The following is a 21,915-nucleotide window of genomic DNA, read 5'->3' on the forward strand; positions in this document are numbered from 1 at the left end:
AAACAGCAGTACTGGTCGGTGGTTTAAGAAGTGAATATTACCCAGCTATCTCATATCATCACCCCTAGCGGTGGGAAAAAAGACAAATCATGACCCTATCCAATGCTATTTGAGATAAAGAGTCAATTAACAGAAATCACGTTCCTCCCTTTCCCCTTCCTTATCAATCTGACACCCTGGATTCCGTTCCAGATGATCCTTAATGTCTTCCTGCTTTATGCTCATTCCTCAGATTCACAGACAAGCTGTTATGGCTCCCCTGGCAGACTGAGTTGTTGTTTTTGCTTTAGGGCAGTTCAGTCTAAGTTTGGCTGAGTGTGGCTAACCAAACTGGCGCCATACTCACCAGGTCATCGTGAACTTTTATTCTCAAACCTCATGGAGACCAATCCGCCTCACCACTAAGACTGACTAATGAAATTTAACTGCATTAAATTGGCAGAAATGGTGACAAAAACAAAGTTGTCCTTCATCAATTTCACTATTCTGGGAAGCTATTGTAATGGAGTAACTATCATGCCCTGTCCCTATGAATTTAATGGTCAGACATAGCATTTTTTCATGTTTTTAAACCTTTACCTCCTTGCCTTCCCTACAGGGGATTGTGCCAAATTTAAAAACTGATTTGCAACTTAAATGCTATTTCAGAAATCAACAGAAACACAAAACATACTCTGGCAACACTTGAACTCTGGCTATCACATGTCTATGCAAGTTACACAAAGTTTAGGCCCATTTCCAAACAATTACTTTCGCATGTGACTTAACAGCATTCTCAATTATGTGTCAGAGGAAACTGATTTTCTCTCAGATTGGGGTTATTTGTTATGTTTCACAATTACTTAAGTAACTTATTTACTATTTATAGTTTAGCTTTTCTAAAGTTGCCCATTTCTCAGTAAACCAATAAAATGTAAGCCGATGTAGGACTTGGCAGCCTGGAAACCCAGAAATTACAGGTTATCCTTCCATGATGGTCAATGTAACGAAGGGTGTCTTTTAACTCAAATAATGCTGCTTTTTTTATTAAAAAAATCAAATCAAACCAAATCCTTTTGATGCCTCAAAACCAGTAAAACCTAATACTATGAAACCAAGGTAATAAGGAGGTAGATGTGACTAAGAAGGATAATCCTCAAGACTTTTATATCCTCCTGAGAACCAAGGACAAAAGAATATTCCTATTTAACTTTATTTATGATTTCCTGCCTCTTTGGAGCTAAAAGAAGCCACCCAAACACATGACATATTAATATAAAGCCCAGGATGTCCTCTGTTTAGTGCCTCAGGAGTTAGTAGGGTAGTTCAAACAAGTCAGAAGATACAGACTAAAAACAAATTCCCATTACAGAGGGCATAAATGAATAGGCCAGTTCTCAGGATGATATGGCAGACAAATGTTCAACTCCCATGACACCCATTTTTGTTTAGTCCCAGATTCCATCAGTCCAAATTCTTTCGGGTAAAGATCAAATATGTATGCCTTAAACTAACAATTTTTTTTTTAAAATCTTGAATATTTGAGCCTCCAAATCAATAAAGGTAGTATATGAGTGCTAATAAAAAATGGAAGTACTTTGGAAAATATTGAGGAATCGAGTTAAGAAATCAGTTTACACTCAACCACCATCAGATCCTTTAGAAACACCATCTCTGTCCTTCCCCCTTACCTTTAGGGATGCTGATCTTGAAGTCCAGGTCCCTCTCCTCCAGGTGGTACAAAGCGACTTCCTGTAACCTGGCTCGCTCCAGCTCCGATAGGCTCTGGATGGGAACTGGCTGTAACCGCACGCTCTGTCCCAACATGGTGGCCCACGTGTGATCCCCCTGCAGAGAAAAGAGATGGTTAAAGGATACAGAGGACACAAAAATACCTATAGAAACACAAGCCATTAATCAACGGGTACCAGATGGTCTTCAAACTAAAAAAACAAAACAAAAATCTCCACTGACATGCAATCTCTGACCATTTCCAACCAACCATCAACTACTTAAAGGCAAAAAAAAATCTTCAAAAGCAAAAACAGAGAATTCAGCTGTGTGTAAGCACACATTTATGTGCTTTGCTTTTATCACTGTGTAACAAGATAAAGAAAGAGACCATGTTTCTTGTCAAAAAAGTCAGCGCGTTCATTTGTTTTCACTAGTCTTAAGCCTGTATTTATTTTTTATTCTTAGCCTTTTATTACAAAAACCTATTGTGATGCCCTTTTTGTCTGTTGACCTTGAGATCTTTGCACAGTGAAAGCTCATTAAATCTCTGCAGACACAACCTGACCTTTTAAAAAAGGGGAAAATCCACAAGTTTAACACAGGAAGCCTGCATTTGTCATAACAACAAACCTAAATTACATTGCATATTTTATACTAAGTCTTCTGTGGCTCTAGATGAGCCTGTTTATAAGGTTTATTGGGGCCAATCTTGGTATAAAACTGCTTGATTAAAAAAAATAACTCAACTTTAGTAATTTCGAAGAATAACCCTTTCTAACTCATACAAAAAAGAAAAAACAAAACAGGAAATTAAAAACACTGTATCAAGGATTTCTACTGTTTTACTTAGTGAGGTTTAATCTACAAACATTTTCAGCTTTTTTCTGCTTGAAGGCAACATGATAATAATATTGGTGCATCAATAAATGGAAGTACTATAAGAAGTAACCATTACCAACTGCAACTCCAGATTAGCCTGCTTTACTGTATCTCATATTGATAAAATGTTATTAATCAAAAGGTATTCCGATTTCTTTAAATCTATCTTTGCTTAGAGCCTAGATACCCCCTTAATTCTCTAGCAGGCTGCCAAACATCTTCATAGCGAGCACTGGCTAAAGCTGGAAAATATTAAGATTATACAACAGTGTACAAACAGGACCTGATCTTGAATGGACAACAGGGAAATTAAATCTGCTTTTAAAAATGAGTTTTCACCATTCCTCATTTAAATATTTATCTTCTGAAACAATATTCAAAAACTCACCACACTATCAATGCCCTAGCAATTTCGAACTATTTCAAGGTGGGAATTTTACATTTTCAAGTAACTTGGAGGGAAACTTCTAAATCCATCCCAAAGCAAGTTTCGCAGTTTTCACATTTTTGTGATTTTTTCCCCTAAACTTAAGGGTTAGGGTTATTATTGTATTATTTAATGTAAGTAAGGCTTTTTTGTCCATTGTGGCAACAGTTTGAAGCCCAAAATATTAAAATGCTACTATCTCTGTAAGGTGGTAAGATTGAACTGCACAGTTTAAACACAAAGTCATAGATGGTATACATTGTAACGTATCACTGTACACACACTATATATTCTCATACTCCTTAGTTTACTTGAAGGCCCAAAGTGTTAAGAAGTACTTCTTTGCTGTGGTAAACATTTCAGTGGTTGAGACACAGCCACAGATCGAATAAGCTAAGAATTAGCTTAAAGTCTTTTGAAGGCATTGTAAGTGTTAGGGCTGATCCCAGTTTCTCTTTGGAAATGTGGAGAACATTCAATTTTAACCTCAACACGGTTTACCTTCTACTAGATTCTCACCGAGCAGCAAGTAGGAGGGCAAGGAGCTAAATCACAGAGCTAATAAATAAGGATGGAGATGAAGAGTAGAAGAAGAATGGTAGAATCAAGAGATTTTAAGAGATGCTAAGAAAACAGGAAAAACAATATCAGGTGAATATTGAGAGGAAGCGCGGAGGGGTAATGGGGGGAGTGTTTAATGGAGGGATGAAGCGGCCGCAGGTTAATAAGAAGCATACAATCACATTCCAGATCTTAAGTCTGTGCTCCACAACCCGTTCACCCTGTCAGACAAGCATGTGTTTCTAATATATGCATGCTGTGCGACTTTTCAGAGAGCCCAAGCGTATAGGACCTGTGCAAATCAAGTAACCAATACGTCCAAACTGTACCGTCGTCTTTAGCAACTCGTTGATTTACTTCTATGATCTGAGGTGACTTCAAACCACCTCTGTTTGCCACGATGCCAATGGTTGTTCTGGTTCACCACATTGGGGTTAGGTTCCCCACTCTTGTTGGAGGATTGTGCCAACTTCTGTAATCTTTTAGTTTGTAAAAATTACGTCCAGATGGGATAACTTTACATCTTTGTGGCTCAAATTCTTGTGGCGTGTGGTTAAATGAAACCGCATGGGAAGTTTGTAGGGAAACGTCTCTTTGTTAAAAACTAAAGGAGATCCGAAACATGAGAAGAAGGTCCTAAGCCAAAAAGATCTAAAGACCCCACTCCTTTAGACTTTGACTATGCATTGTATTCAATAAACATTTAAAGTACTTTGGATGAAATAATATTCTCCACAGGTGTCAGATACAATTAGCAAGGAAAAAGTAAAATATGACAAAAAATGTAGAAGAGAAGAACTTTATACTGAAAAACTATTAACTAATAGGATCATATTTAGTGACAATATGTTTCTCTGCTGATTATTCTAAAAAAAATTGACAAACTGTCGGTCAACTCCCAAACTAAAGCTGAACTTCATGAAACTTCGTGAAAAGCCGGAACATAGCATCAAAGTTGAGATGACCTAGTCGTCATCCAGACCCTCCTCCTCCCTGACCTCCAAATTTGGATTGTTTTGTAGATAAGAATAGTTTTGTTCAGCAACACAAATCAAAAAATGAAAGGTTGTGATTACATCACCAACTGCTGTGAAATTTGTTTTGTACTAATAACTCCACAGCAGTCTAAAGAAACTGGCTGCAGTTCAGGGTGTAGCATATGGTGCTCATGAGCTAGCCCCAAATGAAATGGCTAGTAGACCCAACCCACTTTTTATTTTCCAGTCCAGAAAAAGACCACTAATATTTTGTTTATGGATTTTAATTGTTCCCATAAAACACTAGCATGCTGCTGATGCATGCCAGTTGGTCTAGTAAGGTTTTACAAACAGTTATAAACAACAGCTAACATGAGAATTGTGGTTAAATCACAACAGACATTTGTACATGTGTCCAAAAAACAGCTGCTTGTGGTGGTCAAATGTTAACCGCTATCAGATATAAATAGCAGATTACAATTAAAGTGCCATAAAGTGGTTCTTTGTACCCGGAGGTCAAGTTCAAGGCTCGTATGATAGGTTGATATAAACATTTATGACAACCTTTTATACATAAAAATATTTAGTAAGTATGACTTCACACTTCTCACAGTTGTGTTATTTCTTGTGTCTTCTCGCTTTGTTCAGTCATGCTATCTTTTCATTTTTATTCTCTGAAGGTCTCGCTGTGCACTACGTGAGTGTGGAAACAGATCCACGTGTGCATAATTTTCTCATGACTAAATGCAGACTGCACAGCGTGATTGGACAAAATTACTTTGCTCTTAATGCTAAACACAACCAGACAAATAGGCTGTGGTGAAAGTGAAATGATAAATGATGAAAGTTTCCCACAAAAGAGCACTGAGGCCTCATCCACATTTTCTAAAACTGGTAACATGGACTCACTCAAAGCAGCAGGGTTCAGTGGAAAACAATACCACAGGCAATATGGTCTGCTGTATGAAATGCCAAACTTTAGACATGACATTTAAGTTAAATGTCATATCTCATGAGCAGTTTTTAAACCTATATCTTATGTGTATTTTCTCTCTTGGTGGATGTTTGAACGGTCTCACCACACATTCAGGATGGGTCAGCATATCTCAATCTCTGCTTTCATGAACAATTTCAGTTGTGCTCAGAAGTTTAAACACAAGCTGTTCTTTTCTCAGGGTGGAATGACTGTGCAGCATACATCTTTGATGATTTAAATCAATCAATCAATAAAATAAACAAGAATTGGTGAACAAGTTTGAATTTATTTTGGATTTTCTCTACACAGGTTCAAATGTATGCATGCAGGCCCAAATACATTCACATCCCAACTACTAATTGATTAAATGTCTCTTAGCAAGTTGCACCTCAGTATTGCACCTTTGGCCAAATCTTTGGTATTTTGGGCTTTTTGGTGGCCTTGGACCTTTCCATCGTCCCGAGTATTGGTCAATCCTATGAGTGTCAAACAAATTATTTTTATGGTAGTAAAGAGAAGTTACCTGTTGTAGCAATCATGATCACTAATGAGAAGGTTATAGGCCTTGGCCTTGACAAGTTAAAAGACATTGTAGCTCCTTCAGCACCACTTATTAAAAGATTTAAGTGAGTGTGTGTATTTATTTGAGCCGGTATGTATTTTAAATCAATCTCCTATGACCTATTGTCCTTAGAAAGAAAACAAATCTCATAAGAAGATGATAAAAAAGATAAAATACACCCAAATACTTTTGCACACCAATTCTTGTTTTTCTAAAGTCAGAAAGATGTATACTCTTTCCACGCTGGAAAAAGAACAGTTCAAAGAAGTCATTAAAAACCCCAAATTACCATGACATTCATGCCCGTGATGTAAACTGCTGAACACAACTGTAAGTACTGAGATTCGTTCACTGGGAAGAAACTCTAATGGTTGCAGAAGAAACCATTAGAGTTTCTCCTTTTTGTTTTTTTGGTTTGTTTGTTTTTTTTACTACGGTAGCACTTCCCATAGCTGTTAAGGTCAGTGGTTTGGAATACCATGCCAGTCTTTTTCTTCTCGACTGGACACTACTACCAAAAACTCTAGAAGTTCATGCAGAGTGCCTGGTATTAACCCCTATTGGCAATCTTGCCTTGGAAACGTCTGACCCACTCTGTCATCCTGTGAGTCATTAAGAGTCACAGGGGAAAGCTATGAATCATTTGTGAGACATCAGAGACATCGTGTGAGTTATTCAGCTCACGTGGGTCCAGGTGAAAGTTGAAAACCAAGATGAGCTGCCTTAAATTCAAGCCCTTAATGCTGCCAATATCTGGATGATCATTGTGGCTAACATTACCAAAATATGCAAACTTTTGCAAGTTAATGTTTTGTAATCTTCGGAGGCTACATTTTGGCATCTACCCTGTTATTACCAGCTGTGATCCCAGTGTCTGCTTCCCCAGTGTTAAACAATCTCACTCTGCTTCAACCAAGTTTAAAACAATTATGTTCACCAACCACAATCCAGCGTTTCTACAATCAGTAAGTGAGCGCTGCTATTCACGATGTTCTGATTACATCAAATCGGCAATGAATGTTTCAAAAGTCCATCATTTATGGTAAAGATTGTCAGGAATGGTTTGATAAATGTTGAGTCACTCGGCTACAGATACAATTTTATTTTCATTAATAATGTGTGGGAAATGTGTCATGTCTGGCTCTGTGCTCTTTTTCCTCTTGTGATACAAAAATTTCGCTGATGTAAAACTAACTAGAAATCACTGTATTCTAAACTCAAGACTATTTTACACAAAGTATTTGATCGTAGTAACTACTTTCCAATCTTTCCAATTCATTTCACCATGAAAACAAGGAGAAAAAAGATTTAAAAAGAGTATTGTTGACTTAGTTGACAATTAAAATAAGACCCTCCTTCACTCTGTAGGTTTTCTCTTTTTGTACAATCATGAGTTTTCAATACCAGGAACTAGGAAATGAGGCAGTGCAGCCACATGAAAGACAAACCACACAGGAAGGTAGCAGAAAGTGGAATACAATGACCTAAACCTCTCATTACTGATTTTAGACAGTAAAAGAAAAGCTTTTTCATTTTTTCCCCAGATGTTTACCAAAATAAACTCTGACTTCTCACAGAACTTGGAAACGTGATGACAGATAAACACATAAGAGATGAGACCTTGCGGAGCTTGAAAGAAGTAAATCAGCAGATCAAACAGGACACTGATCACTGCAATGAAGGACGTGTTGTTCAAAGCAGCACCCGCTAAAACTGGGCCCGTTTTTGAGTTTGCATTTAAAAGCAGGTTATATAACCTTGTTCTGATGCTGTGCCCCCGTCTGATGACACAACACAGTAAGAAACATGGTGTGAGAGCTCTCGGATGCTTTTCACTCCCCCCCATGCTGCTGTTTTGTGTATAGTCATCTCTCCCTTGGGTGCTTCTCACCGTGCACATCATTAACCTCAGCATTTTGTTCTGCCCCCCACCCACCTCCTACCTTCTTGGCCAAACTGTGCAAATGAGGCAAAGATAAATACTGCCTCTCGTTCTCATTCATTACCAGGAGGTGAGGAGGTGGTTCATTTTTCCTGAATTACAAGAACATTTTAATTGTTTCCATTAACATAATAACATTGCTTATTTATTTGCTGAGACAACTATTGATTTCCTGTTCAACCAAACATCTGGGAATGCTTGAAAACTAGAGTGTATGTAAAACTGTAATGCAATGTGTATTAATAAAGCTACGAAAAATATACTGCAATTGCCCACGATTTTAAACCCCTGCAGGGTCGAATTATCAGCCGGAAAAAGCAAGATTTATCCCTGAATCCCAAAAAACATTTTGGCTGACATACAGCAGGGTTTTTGAAACTGTTCAGGTCCAAGGAAAAGTTACAAAGGAGAAAATGTTCAGGGTGGTCAATGAATCCTTAAAGACCCCCTTGTGGAGCAACATTAATATTTTTCCTTACAGAGTACATAAAAGGAAATAATTGACACAAGATCCTATTCTATTCATGTAAAGTGCCCCAGTCTTTATGTATATGCTCTATTTAATGATGACCCTGTGTAACACAGTTTTTCTTTTTGTGTATTTTGCATAATATCCTGATGCTTATACTGCCAAGGTTGAGAAAATATGTATTTTATCAGACAATTCATAATTTTGATTAAGCGACACAAAAGCAAAGACGCATGAGCAATCAGGTAAAAACATTTGGTACATATGAAAAAAAGATTTTTCTCGTTCTTCTTCAACTATGGATTCTAAACAAGGGTGTATTTAAACCAGATGATCCATACTGTGCATGAGTGCTCTCGCCCCAACCGGTCGCAGCAGATGGCCGCCCCTCCCTGAGCCTGATTCTGTCGGAGGTTTCTTCCTGTTAAAAGGGAGTTTTTCCTTCCCACTGTCGCCAAAGTGCTTGCTCATAGGGGGTCATACGATTGTTGGGTTTTTCTCTGTATGTACTATTGTAGGGTCTACCTTACAATATAAAGCGCCTTGAGGCGACTGCTCTTGTGATTTGGCATTATATAAGTAAAAATTTAATTTAATTGAGTGTGCTTGACCTCCCCCTGTTGTCCTGTGTGATTGATCTATGGTATTACTGGGTACATTTCTCAGACCTGGTTCAGTTGTATTATTGTGGGGTCTTCACCTTACAAATTAAACCTGTCTGAGAAAACCTAAAGCTGTAGCTGATACCACATACTTAAGCTCAGTATGAAAAAAGGTGAACTGTAGAGGGGCTACAGGTATTCTCAGGCACAGTACAAGGCAACCAAGCTTGGTGTAAGTGCACCCTGGGAACCTCTTAGTATAATGCTATTACAGTATTTTTCTCTAAATCAGGGATATATCTTGTGGAGGGGCCCTGAGCAAGCCTGACACCATTTAGTTCATACTGTGCCTTTATGGATATACAAGTTTTAAATGACCATGGAAACTGACGAACCTCCCGGACAGGTCTAGGAGGGAGTAGAAAGGAAATTGAGCTGGACCCAGTTTTGAGAAGGTGTATTAGCACCGGAGAGATTTATGTAGGAGACATCTGGTGGTCATGCAAAGACATGCACGTAAGATCTCTGTTGTTAAACGTCCTGGCAAATGTAATCTTGCAACATTATAAAAACTATGAAGTTCCTTACATTTCGAAAGGGTAAATTTAAACCCAAGGGTGCGTTTTGCAATCCCCCAACCGAGTACATTTGATAAACCAGAGCATCAAAAAGCAAAACTTTAGAGCATTTCATAAAGAAAATGTTAAGTCAAAAAGATGAGGATGAAACTCATTGGTCACAGTTGAGTTTGACTGTATTTAACTGGGAAACAACACATGCTATACATCCATTCAGCGTCCTGTGGAGATATGTATGGCACTAACAACTAATAACAGCCATTCAATCCACTGCATATACATATCAAATACCATTACAAACTGACAGGTATGGATGTATGCGAATTGCGTGTGGCTGGTTGAACACACAAAGTTCTCTATAATAGCAAAAGCTATATTACTAATTTCACTCTCCTTCACGGCTGTTTGAAAATGTAGAATCTAATACAGCTTCCTTCTTCAAATTTAAAACATCCACAAGAAAAGAGTATACAGAACATGTTCTTTGGATGCCCAGTTCTGTACTAAACACAGCATTTTATCTGTTCGTGCTGCACTAATGGCTTTGCCGCTTCACTGGTGAGGGACAATAAGAATCCCGTAGGCTCTCTGTAAAGCTTAAGTTATAAATAGGTCTAATATATAAACTGACCCTTTCCGTCCTAATACTGTTATATGGAGGTTTATGAAGTAAGTGCCACAAGGGACAAGTGGATAAAGCTGGTCCACAATATAATGTACTGTATTTATTAATTAAAATACCAAAATCCTAGACAAAGTGACATGGTAAAGCAGATTTCCAGCTTGTTCAAAAACACTATCTCGTTTGAAAAGAATGAAACAGTTCGTGATAACACAAATGACTTTTTTATTTCCTCCCTTCCTTTCAATATGTTAAACACACACACATGCAACTAATACGTGCAGTACCTTCTGTGGTTCCTTGATCCTTTCTAATGAAGGAACATTATGTTCACATTATGCAGCTCCACGTCTTGTTTTTCTTAGAATAAATAAGGAACGGTGGCTGGTCTAATTAGGATGTTGTCAAAAACCACCTCACAGAGTGAGCTTAACATACATTAGTATGCAAAGATACTTGCTTGTTCACTGACAGGAAGAGACACACACACACACATGTGCAAACATACACAGACACACGCATAAACAGACAGGCAGAGCTAATAGGCCCCTTGGCAGTGCTAAAGACTGACGGCCGAGCCACAAAGACGGATCCTGCGTCGTCACAGCAGTGGTATTGTGTCAGTCCTGACTGAACTGGCATATTGCCACACACACACAGACACACAAAAGACTAAACTACACTCTAGTCTTCATCCTGAAATGTCTAATTTTTTACATCATAAATGTGCTTTTCATCTGCAAAGGTAAGTCAAGTCCCCAGTAAGCAGCTGTGTAAATACATTTGTCCCCACAATATGAGAAAAACAAGTACAAACACACACACACACACACACACACACACAATTTAGAAGCGATTACACTCTAGTCTTCATCCTGTCACGTAATGTGAAATGTTGTAGATTATAAGGATGCGCTTTTCATCACCAAAAGTAGTCGAGTCCTCACTAAGTGGTCACATAAATCTGTATGTCCCCACTGTATGAGTAATGCAAGTATACAACCACGGATAATATGTTTTTATCCCTACAGAAGACATTACACTCTGTTCTTCACTCTAAAATGTTACATTTTGCATGCTTTATGTCCCCAACAATAAAGACAGGTCCCCACAGACTGAGCTTGTTATCACTTTTATGTCCCCACAACTCGAGTTATAAAAGCACAGAAAAACTCGGGGATTTTAAGGGGCTCACACAGACTCCTTGCTGTCTGAAACTCAAAGCTTAGCCAGCAGATGAATACAAATAGAAGTGGATTCATAGGATGATGCTGAAACTTTGCTTATGCATTATGCATGGACATATATGGTGTTATTTGCAGTATAAATATTTTTTTAAAGTCACATTTTAACTGACTACATTTGAAGAAAAAAAAAAGGTTGTATTTTTCCTTGTGTTTCTCAGGAATGCCAGGTTATTTCACGGTTTTCCTTTCCCCCAAAGCGTGACCTAATTTGAGGTGATTAATTAAATAAGCTTATTTACAATCTTCAAATGACTGAATTAATGGTGTTTACAAAATAATGTTCCCACCTAATTATAGCTAATGGAGCTCAAACCACATTTGCTGTTTCTACGAACTGTTTAGGAAACATGAGAGTTTTATTTTAGGCATAATATCAGACTTTTCCGGGGAAGCACAGGAGACATTTTAGGTGTAACGAAACATCCTAATACTTGAGATTTTGTCTTTACATAAGCACACTGCCATGGTCTCAAAATGATGCGAATAAAATGATAAATTTAGAGAAAGTCATTAAGAAAAGACGTGCATCATCACTCAGGTCTCTGACAGGTAACAGAAGCACTGAAAATCACAACAGACAGGTAAAGCAGCAGATGGCAAAGTACACTTGCTTCAACCCTCAAACAAACACAAAGTCTGTACCTGTATTGGGGCGTCTTTCAATCAAAATGCAACAGGTGGTCCTCCAGATTTCTGAGCCTCCTTGTATACAGACTTTGATCAGAGAAACAGCCGCATATCAGCTCTGAGCTGAATGAAACTGACGACTAGGAGTTAATGCGGAAAGTGGCCGAATGGGATATACACAGAGTGTGAGAGAGAGGAGGGCACGGGGGAATGGGGAGGGCTGAGAATGAGTGTGATTACGAGAGCAGCAGGAGGAGTGGCGCATGCTGGCTTGACTTTCAGGAACTGAAAACATAAACACAAGACAGAGGAGGAAACAAAAAAGGAGCAATATGGGTGAGGAAGAGATGATGGAAAGAGGTAGGGAAGATGAAGAAGTGTCACGGAATAAGTAAGGAGAGGAAATGGAAAGAAAGATGGGGCATAATAGGAAACAAGTAGTTAGAAAATGAGCAAAGATAAGGGCGGGAGGAAGGTGCGGGAGTGGTAAATGGGGAAGAGGCTAAGGAGACCACAGGAGAGAATAAGTAGAAAAGCAGTATAAGGTTAGAAGAAGAATGAAGGAAACAAAATGCAGAGGACAAAAGGGAAAGTGTGAAGGGTCTAAAAAGGAGATGAAAATGAGATAGGGACACAGGAAAGAGGACAAGATATATGCGGGAAATTAGAAGACAGACAAGTTAAACTGAGATATAAGAAAGAAAAACAGAAGTGATGAAAAAGGGCGTATGAGATACAAGTGACCGGTCGTAGAAAAAGGCGAGAGAGTGTTAATTTAGGAGACAGGAAAGGAGGCAGATAAGAAGAAATAGTTACATAAAGAGAAGAAGGGAAAAAAATAAGGAGGTGGTAAGCTGATGGAAGTGGGTAAAAAGAGGCGAGGTTTTAGAGGATGACTTGAGGAAAGGAGGTAGAAAGGAGGGCCGAGGTAGAAAGAGAAGAAGCGCCTGAAGGAGGGAAGTAAGTAAATGGAGGGAGGGAGGGACTGAGTAGGAGGAGGATTAAAACGACAGGATAAAAGCTCTATAAAAAGGACAGACAGGACAGTGGAGCTCAGAAGAAAAATAGAAAAGGAGTAGTCGACCAGAGGAAGGATACTACAGCATAGTATATCTACTCAAGTGTGAGCGGATATTAAAAGCTGCCCGAGAACCAGTTCTGACCCAGTAAAGCCAAATCCAGGGAATAATAGTTACCATGTTTCCAAGATAGTGGTCTTCCTTTTTCCCTCTTGTCTGGCAGCTCCATCTTCTCTCCATTATTATTGCACCCGCTCTGTCCCTCTACCAGCCATAGTCCCTGCATCTAAAGACCTCTCTGTCACCTCCACCCTCCTGCCATTCCTTCTCTCTCACTGTACCCAGCAGTAGCTCAGTTTCTACCAGCAGCCTGTTGGCCAACAGCACAGGAGGCACCAAACATTTTGATGTTGAATAACCAGTGGCTGGCACTAATTTCTCAACTTCTAGTCATGGTTGAAAAATAGCAACAAAGCTGAACCAATGTTGCAGGCATTACCATGACGTTGGTTAGAGGGAGTTCTTACAGAGATTTCACTGTTTCCAAACACAATAAACCATGTGTTCAAGAAGAGTGTTCTACTAATAAAATAAAGTTTCTTAGTCAAAAGACTGAAAAGAGAGAATTCCTGACAGGCTCCGGTAATATTAGTCTGTGTACAAGTTGTAGACATTCAGTGGATATCTGTTCACAGCCACGTACTAACCATATTAATTGTCTACAAAAAAACTCCAGATGCCACTCACAACCATTCAGGGAATAGTCAAACTTCCTCTTGTTACTTGTGGCTGCCATGTGGTCGCTAACTGGTCCCTAAGGTGCTAGCTGTCTGTTAGGGTTCACGACAGCTAATATTAACTCACTGAGCTTGACTTCTTAACCGGGTTTGTACTTTCTAGAGCATTTTAATACAGTTCCAGTTACGGTATATACAATTTATGAATACAGCTCGTTAACCACAATTACTAGCTTTAACCCTTTAAGACCTACCATAGAACCAAGTCCGCCAGAGCTTATAATAATAATAATAATGGATTGCATTTATAAAGCGCTTTTTGAGACCCTCAAAGCGCTTTACAATTCTACTATTCATTCACTCTCACATTCACACACTGGTGGAGGCAGCTACAGTTGTAGCCACAGCTGCCCTGGGGCAGACTGACAGAAGCGAGGCTGCCATATCGCGCCATCGGCCCCTCTGGCCAACACCAGTAGGTGAAGTGTCTTGCCCAAGGACACAACGACCGAGACTGTCCGAGCCGGGGCTCGAACCGGCAACCTTCCGATCACAAGACGAACTGCCAACTCTTGAGCCACGATCTTTATACTTTTACATGCTGTAGTGCCATTTTTGGGAGCATTTCAAGTTGCTATACATTAATATAACCGTTGTAGCCCAAATTTAAGTGCATAGTAATTACATAAATTGCAAAAAAGTGCAATAAACTAAAAAAATTGAAAATCGTTTTTGTTTTTTTAACATATATTTCTAGTTAGAGAAATTTAAGAGGCTTATCCCTCAAAACTGTAAATACAAAAAAGTTGCACAAAATAGTTTCCCACCACAGGAAATTTATTTTGAGTGTCTTCATAGTTTTATTTTTGAAATACACCAATTTTTATATACTGCAGGAAAAACGAAAATAAATATCCATCCATCCATTCGCTTCCGCTTATCCTTTTCAGGGTCGCGGGGGGTGCTGGAGCCTATCCCAGCTGTCATAGGGCGAGAGGCGGGGTACACCCTGGACAGGTCGCCAGGGCCAACACACCGTTCAACAAAATAAATATTATAATGCAAATTTGCAAAAAAACAGCATATGCATCAAAATAAACTATTTCCAGCAGTGCAATATGAGTTCTAAGCATCCCAGAAACGATACAGAAAAGCATACAGTCAAACATGACTTTTAAAAATACCACTATAGGCTTAAGGCCCCGAAGGTAAAAATCTACATTTTCAGGGGAAATGACGTCACTTCTGGTTTCGGGCAGGTAATGGCGGACATGCGATAGTTCGCGCTGACGTCTATTCCAACGTAGGAAGTGTTTTGAACAGCTGATTGGATCGGCAAAGCCTGTTTCTGGAATATTATGTTTTTGTTGCTGCAAGCGCTTTTTATGCAATTTTTGCAAAGCTATATGTGGAAGGAAACCATGACCTAGGACAAACTGATGGCATAAGATGTAAGTACAACTCCTCCAGTTTCATATGCAAAAAAAATCATTGCGCTAGCTTACGTGGTTCCAGTTCTACAGGGATTTAAAAATAGTTATGCAAAACGGAGCGTGCCAACTCCGACCGGTTTCAAAGGATTTACTGATATCTTACCACTTACCACTCCCAGCCAACTATGCTAATTTCTGCCCCAAAATAGCTAACATAGCAGTGTCAAAAAAAGGCTAATGTCACCCTGTGAAGTTAAATAAGTAACAAACAAGAAATTCCCAGCATTTAAATTAAAATAAGAAAAACAAACAAAAAACTTGCCCTCCAGTGTCATACTAATTTGGCCAACAACACTAAACTCAAGGTTTCAAAATCCAAGTTCATAAACGGAGGACTTACTAGCCATGCGCTAGCTACGTAGAACCTAGCTCACCAACAGCTGGAGGGACATGCTGCTCAACACGGATCTAGACCGATTAGATTTTAATGGAATTTTTTTCACTCTGCACAGGTTTTTTTCTATTATTTACAGTTATTTTAATGTGCACAGCTTTCTTCTTTGTCTTTTGCAGTAGTCACTGGAGGTACATAGATCAAAATGCATTGTAACCTATCATCCCTGATGCCACTCAGCCAATCAAGTGTCCAAAGACGTAGGCCAAAGAACAGAGGGGTTAAAGCTGTTGTTATTTTTGTTGAGACTGTTTACTTGTGAAGTGTATTTTATGGACAAAAACCCCTCAAACTAGACTTCTTTTTTTAATGAAGCACTTAGCATTTACTTTATAATCATTTTATTACTGAAGAGCTCTCTGGTTCATATTGAAAGTAAATAAACGCTGCTGAAATGCTACTGAATTGTACTTTCTTCCATTTACTTGACTAAAGGTTACTTCTCTAACCGTACTTCCTTAACCTGATGTAGAAGCTTCTCCCTTATTTCCAGGTATAAGGCATGACTCATCCACCTGGAAATTTATACTCACCAGAAACATATTTAACGTTTAAACATTCCTAAGAATACAGTTTTGCTGTCTGGGAACATAACTTTTATATGACATGGATGATGTACCAGGCAGTGCTGGGCAAGTAGCAACTGAACCACAACATTCGAGTTGGGGCTTGTAATAAGGAGTCGACAACAAAATGCTTGGATACTTCTCAGAGATGCAGAACTTGTAGGCATTATCAGTTACCATCACTACTCCTTTAACCAAATATTTTTACCAACCTTCCACTAAACATAAGTCTTGTTTTAAGAGCAAGAGCAAAAAAGGAAGCATCTGGCTACATTATTCGCTCTATTATAGGTTAATCTGTACTCAAATTATCAGCACCTAAAGTTCAAAAGGTAGGTATTAAATGCTATGATAACCAATAAATTGACTTAATCCTGCAAGAAGATTCCATCACGCTGTCCAGATGCCTCCTAATAGCTGTGAAGAGGCCAGTGTGCGAACAGCCGTGTGAAAACACGTGTGGAAAATGACCACCGGGACTCCCATTTGTGAGGCCCAAGTAACAGCAGCTAAACCACTTGACACTTCTGACCCCTAAAGGTCAACAGTGGCAAGAGGTCAGATTTAATGAGCCTTATTACTTTGTGAGGGCGGACAAAAACATGAGATAAGGATGTCAAAGTATTACAAGCAAACTGCCGAGTCATAGCACAAGGGTGAAGACTAAACAAAAGCAAAGGAACATAGAACCGCACAAACAGTAATAAAATTAAAACATTGTGAAGTTTAACCTGATAAACCGTTCTTGAATGTTCTAGTGGCCAGTGTGTTTTGCTTTGAAGCTGCCAACAAAACTTCAAACCTCCCTACCAAGTGTCAAGACGTGTAGGAGTGCCCCTGGAGTCTGTTAAGGTTGATGTAAGAAAAAAAATGATCAAGACTTAGCCCTTTATCATTTTCATGGAGTGTTTTTTCATGCTGTACTTAATATTATTTTTTCTTGAAATGTAACAACTGAATCCAGTTATTTAGAGATTGAGCATGCAACTCTCTCAACCTCCAGTCGACCAAAGTCACTTCGAAGACAACAGCTGACTGCAGACTTGGTCCTGGTCTTTGAAGCAACTATTTCAAACGCAACAAGATTGCGGTGAATGAAAATTACTTATATGGTTACATTAAAACGCTCAATCCAATATACAACACATAATTTATAACACATAATACCTAAAACATATACGACACACAAAGGATAAGTTACCTTAGTCACTGTTAAAATAAAGTGTGAAGTAGTGATGTTATACTTTTTACTGGTTTTGCTTTTGTGCTTACATTTGTCGTATGCTATCACTGTAAATAGTGCTGTCTCACTGCTATTGCACTGTTATGCTGCTGGTAGCTTATTTTAGTTGAGTCACACTTCAAATGAGTAAGTGTGTCATCAGCTGCACGTCAGTGGTCCCACATGATCAAAGCTTAACTTTTTATGGTTTAATGGTAGGGCAGCTATCATGGAAAAAAAATCAAACTATAATAAATGTTGCCAAGATCCAAACTACGCCTTTTTCTCCAGGTAACACAAAGTAGAGTCTGAATGCAGCTAAACGTTTGTTGCTGCTGAGAGGAGAAATGGCACATGGATATCATTTTTTTTCAGAGAAATTCTCTTGTTCAATTTGTATAGATTTACTGAAGGATCCGGTAGCTATTCCCTGTGGACACAGCTACTGCAGGAAAACTTTCACACCCAGACCTCTCCTGGAGAAAAACATCATGTTAACAGATCTAGTGGAGGAGCTGAAGCAGACTGGACTCCAAGAACTACCAAAAGCAGAAGCAAAAGGACATTGAGCTTAGGCGACTAAAAATCCAGGAGACAATCCAAGATCGAGAGAAAGATGTGAAGCTACTTCAACAAGAGGTGGAGGTCATCAATGGCTCTGCTGACAAAACAGTGGAGTACAGTCAAAAGATTTTGACAGAGCTCATCCGGTTCATCAAGAAAAGACGCAATGATGTGAAGCAGCAAATCAGATGCCAGCAGGAATCTGAACTGGGTCTAGTCAGAGAGACTCAGGAGAAGCTGGAGCAGGAGATCACTGAGCTGAAGAGGATGGATGAGGAGCTGGAGCAGCTCTCACACACAGAGGACCACGAGCAGTTTCTGCACAACTACCCCTCACTGTCAGCACTCAGTGAGTCTACACACTCATCCAGCATCAATATTTATCCTCAGATGTACTTTGAGGAGCTGAAAGCAGCTGTGTCAGAGACCAGAGATAAACTGCAGGACATCCTGTGCGAGACATGGACAGTGGGTGCTTTTATACCAAAGACCAGAGCAGATTTCTTAAAATATTCACGTGAAATCACACTGGATCCAAGCACGGCAAACACACGGCTGTTATTATCTGCAGGGAACAGAAAGGCAACACTAATGCTGCAACATCAGTCTTACGCTAACAACCCAGGCAGATTTACTGAATACAAACAGGTGCTGAGCAAACAGAGTCTGACTGGACGTTGTTACTGGGAGGTGGAGTGGAGAGGGAGAGTAGTCGGGGTAGCAGTTGCATACAAGAGTATCAGCAGAGCAGGTGACTCAGAGCAACGTATATTTGGATTCAATGACAAATCTTGGTCACTGCGTTGTTACACAAACAGTTACATATTCTGGTACAACAAAGTCCGCACTGACGTCTGTGGCCCTCCGTCCTCCAGGATAGGAGTGTACATGAATCACAGAGCAGGTGTTCTGTCCTTCTACAGCGTCTCTGACACCATGACCCTCCTCCACACAGTCCAGACCACATTCACTGAGCCGCTCTATGCTGGGCTTTTGCTTTTTTACTCTAATGAAGATAGTGCTGAGTTCTGTAAACTGAATTAGAGAGGTGTCATTAAGGGGAAGTTGGTTAATAATATATGTTTTGTGCAGAGACTGGCCAACAATCCCACTTTATGGGTAGCAAACTCACTTATCAGTTGTTGCAGAGGGTATGATTGACTACTATAGCGGGTTTTACACTATCAGCAATCTTAAAATCAAAAGGAACACTCTTTTATTGTGTTTGGGAGAAGAATTAAAACATTTTGAGAAAATGGGTTCTAAAAAATAATCACAAAAGAAATTCCAATAAGCCAAATTGTTTGTTTGTATCCAGGAGGACACCTGAGAATAAAACATGCACAATCATTAATGATTTTAATGCCAAAAATGTAGCAAATCATCTGAACTTAGACAGGACTTTCTTTTTTCTATGCATGAAACCTTGTTTTTGAATGTGGTGGATTGGAGCACAGAGTGGTATTTGATTGATTGATTGATTGATTGGTTGATTGATGGATGGATAATATTTTATTCATCCCGAGGGAAATTGGAAATTTAGGGCTGTGTGTAAATAAAATGTACTAATGACTGCTCACCGGTTCATGTCTTTTGATTTATGATATAATATTCTTTTCAGAATAAAATGATCCTACACAACATATTAAGAAGTCAACACAATGTTTCATATTTTACGTCTATTCCACCAACTCCGCGCTGGTGACCAATCTAGATTCCACTTGTTCCACACAAAACTTCTACTTCAGAGACAAAAGAAAAACTAAACGACACTGTGCGTGTGAGAGACAAGTGGAGAAACATCTCACTGAAAGTCAGTGAAGTGGATATTTTGCTACTTCTGGAGCACCAAGTGGAAAATGTCTCAAAGGAAAGCTTCTAAAAACACTGGGAATCGTCACCTTTCTGTTGCGTAATGCATAAATATGCTTATTGCTGTAGGAATCATCTCGACCTTTACAGCTGACCCATCCTTTGTTCCAGTGAGCTCATGGATATCTTACACTGGTCAGCTTGTTTTCTGTCTCTTCTTCCGGTTTCTCCACATCATCTTTAATCCCTCTAACTTCCTGTAGCGCTGCCATACATTTCCAGGTCAAACATCATGAGTGGGATTGCATGTTTGCACATCTCACAGCCTCAAGCTTGTGTGCTGACTCCAACTGTCTGCTTCAAAACAGGATGGATGGTCAACGGTCAACTGGCAACGCACACACACACAAACACACATGCACACGACTGAAGCCAGATAGATGGTGAACTTTGTTGACAACACTGCCCCCTACGGACTATACTATGTACAACAAAATAAGAGTCTGTGCTTTGAAACAGCACATAGACGCACAGAAGGACCACAAACCCACATCGTAAATGCTTCAGTAATCATTCTTTGTTTTCCAGTCATCCTAAAATAGTTTCAGGAATGAAAAGTTCTTCTGAGCCTTTTCTCACGTATTCCTGAGCCAGAAAAAAAACACTGATATGCATGTTTAACTGCCCTGAATATCAAAATACCAAATCTGAAAATAGTTTTAATCTACCTAAATCTGTATTACTCAGCGCAGCTGGTTTAAAACTCTGAGCACCGATTCTAGTTCAGACGTGTTAAAATAAAGATCAACAGATAAGAAACAGAGGAAGGTTGGCATTCACTGCTGATATGATGAGGGCTTCGCTCTTTTTACAATGAAAGAACTGGCTTTAAAATCTGCAGACATTTTTTTAATGGGCATTTATTTATTCTTCAAAAATATAATTTTTGTTTCATTGCAGTGAAAGTATAAAAAACGTAGCAGGCAGCAGTTGTGACCGACTCTCCTATGACATGATGGCTCCAGGGAACTTTATTACAGTTAGGTCCACGATTTCTTGGACAATGACACAGCTTTTGTAGTTTTGCCTCTGTACACCAACACCACAGTCGATTTCAAAGCAAAGAACTGAAATGTCAAGTGCTGAATTTGTATTTTATAGCTTTTCACTATAACTTTAAATATGAAGACCAAAGAGAAGTCAGTACAAATTCAGGAGGTCATCATCAGAGAGAGCAAAAACTTCAGGAGTGGCCAGATCAGTAATCCAGGATCTAACCAAGTCAAGAACACCCAGGAGGCATATCATGGTCAAGGTCTAAAATGAAGAGAAGCCTTCATAAATGGATATAAAGAAGCTTTACAACAAGATGTAAACCACTAGTTACACTCAGAAACAAGAAGGTCAGATTAAACTTTCTAGAAAAAGTAAATAACAAAAGAGTCACTGGACAAATGAACCCAAAATGAACTCGTACCAGAATGATGGGAAGGAGAGGCAGAGAAATCATGACCTGAAGCATATCACATCATCTGTCAAACATGGTAGAGGCATTGTTATGGTATTGACTTTATCGTTACAGTTGCTGTATCTTATACACGGCTGCAGCTTTGCAGCTTGCAGCCGAACACATCAGCAACAACAACAGACACTCAGGACCCAGTACAGACTTTAAGCCGGCGAGGCATGATTGCAGATGCTACTCAGGTGCACCCACTTCCCCTGCAGTGGCACTGCAGACCACGCCCCACCACGGACTCTGCCGCCCGCTGTCCACGGGCTGTGCAGCAGGTCCCTCTGGCGCCTCGACCTCTGTATCCAGCTGGGCAGGTGCGTGAGCTGGTGGTGGACACGGAGGTTGCTCTGCAGCCCTCCTCCGGGGAGCCGGAATGAGTGCAGGGACCTGCCAGGCATACTGCAACAAAT

The 21,915-nt window shown here is 39.5% G+C and overlaps 1 protein-coding gene across 5 annotated transcripts in view; it reads right to left on the reverse strand.

Annotated features, from left to right (window-relative positions):
* arhgap36 (Rho GTPase activating protein 36) overlaps positions 1-21,915 on the reverse strand; it is a 76,127-nt gene that overhangs the window by 33,460 nt on the left and 20,752 nt on the right. For 3 of the 5 annotated variants that reach the window (XM_005946861.2, XM_005946863.2, XM_005946865.3), the window contains one exon: positions 1,671-1,827. In XM_005946861.2, coding sequence (XP_005946923.1) covers positions 1,671-1,827 — 157 coding nt within the window. Of the gene's footprint in view, positions 1-1,670; positions 1,828-12,197; positions 14,200-21,915 lie in introns of those variants that run through there. The other 2 variants (XM_005946862.3, XM_042212642.1) reach the window with 2 other exon arrangements.

This window comes from Haplochromis burtoni, unplaced genomic scaffold (assembly GCF_018398535.1).
Source record: "Haplochromis burtoni strain Fernald_Lab_line unplaced genomic scaffold, NCSU_Asbu1 Contig_383, whole genome shotgun sequence".
NCBI lineage: Eukaryota > Metazoa > Chordata > Actinopteri > Cichliformes > Cichlidae > Haplochromis > Haplochromis burtoni.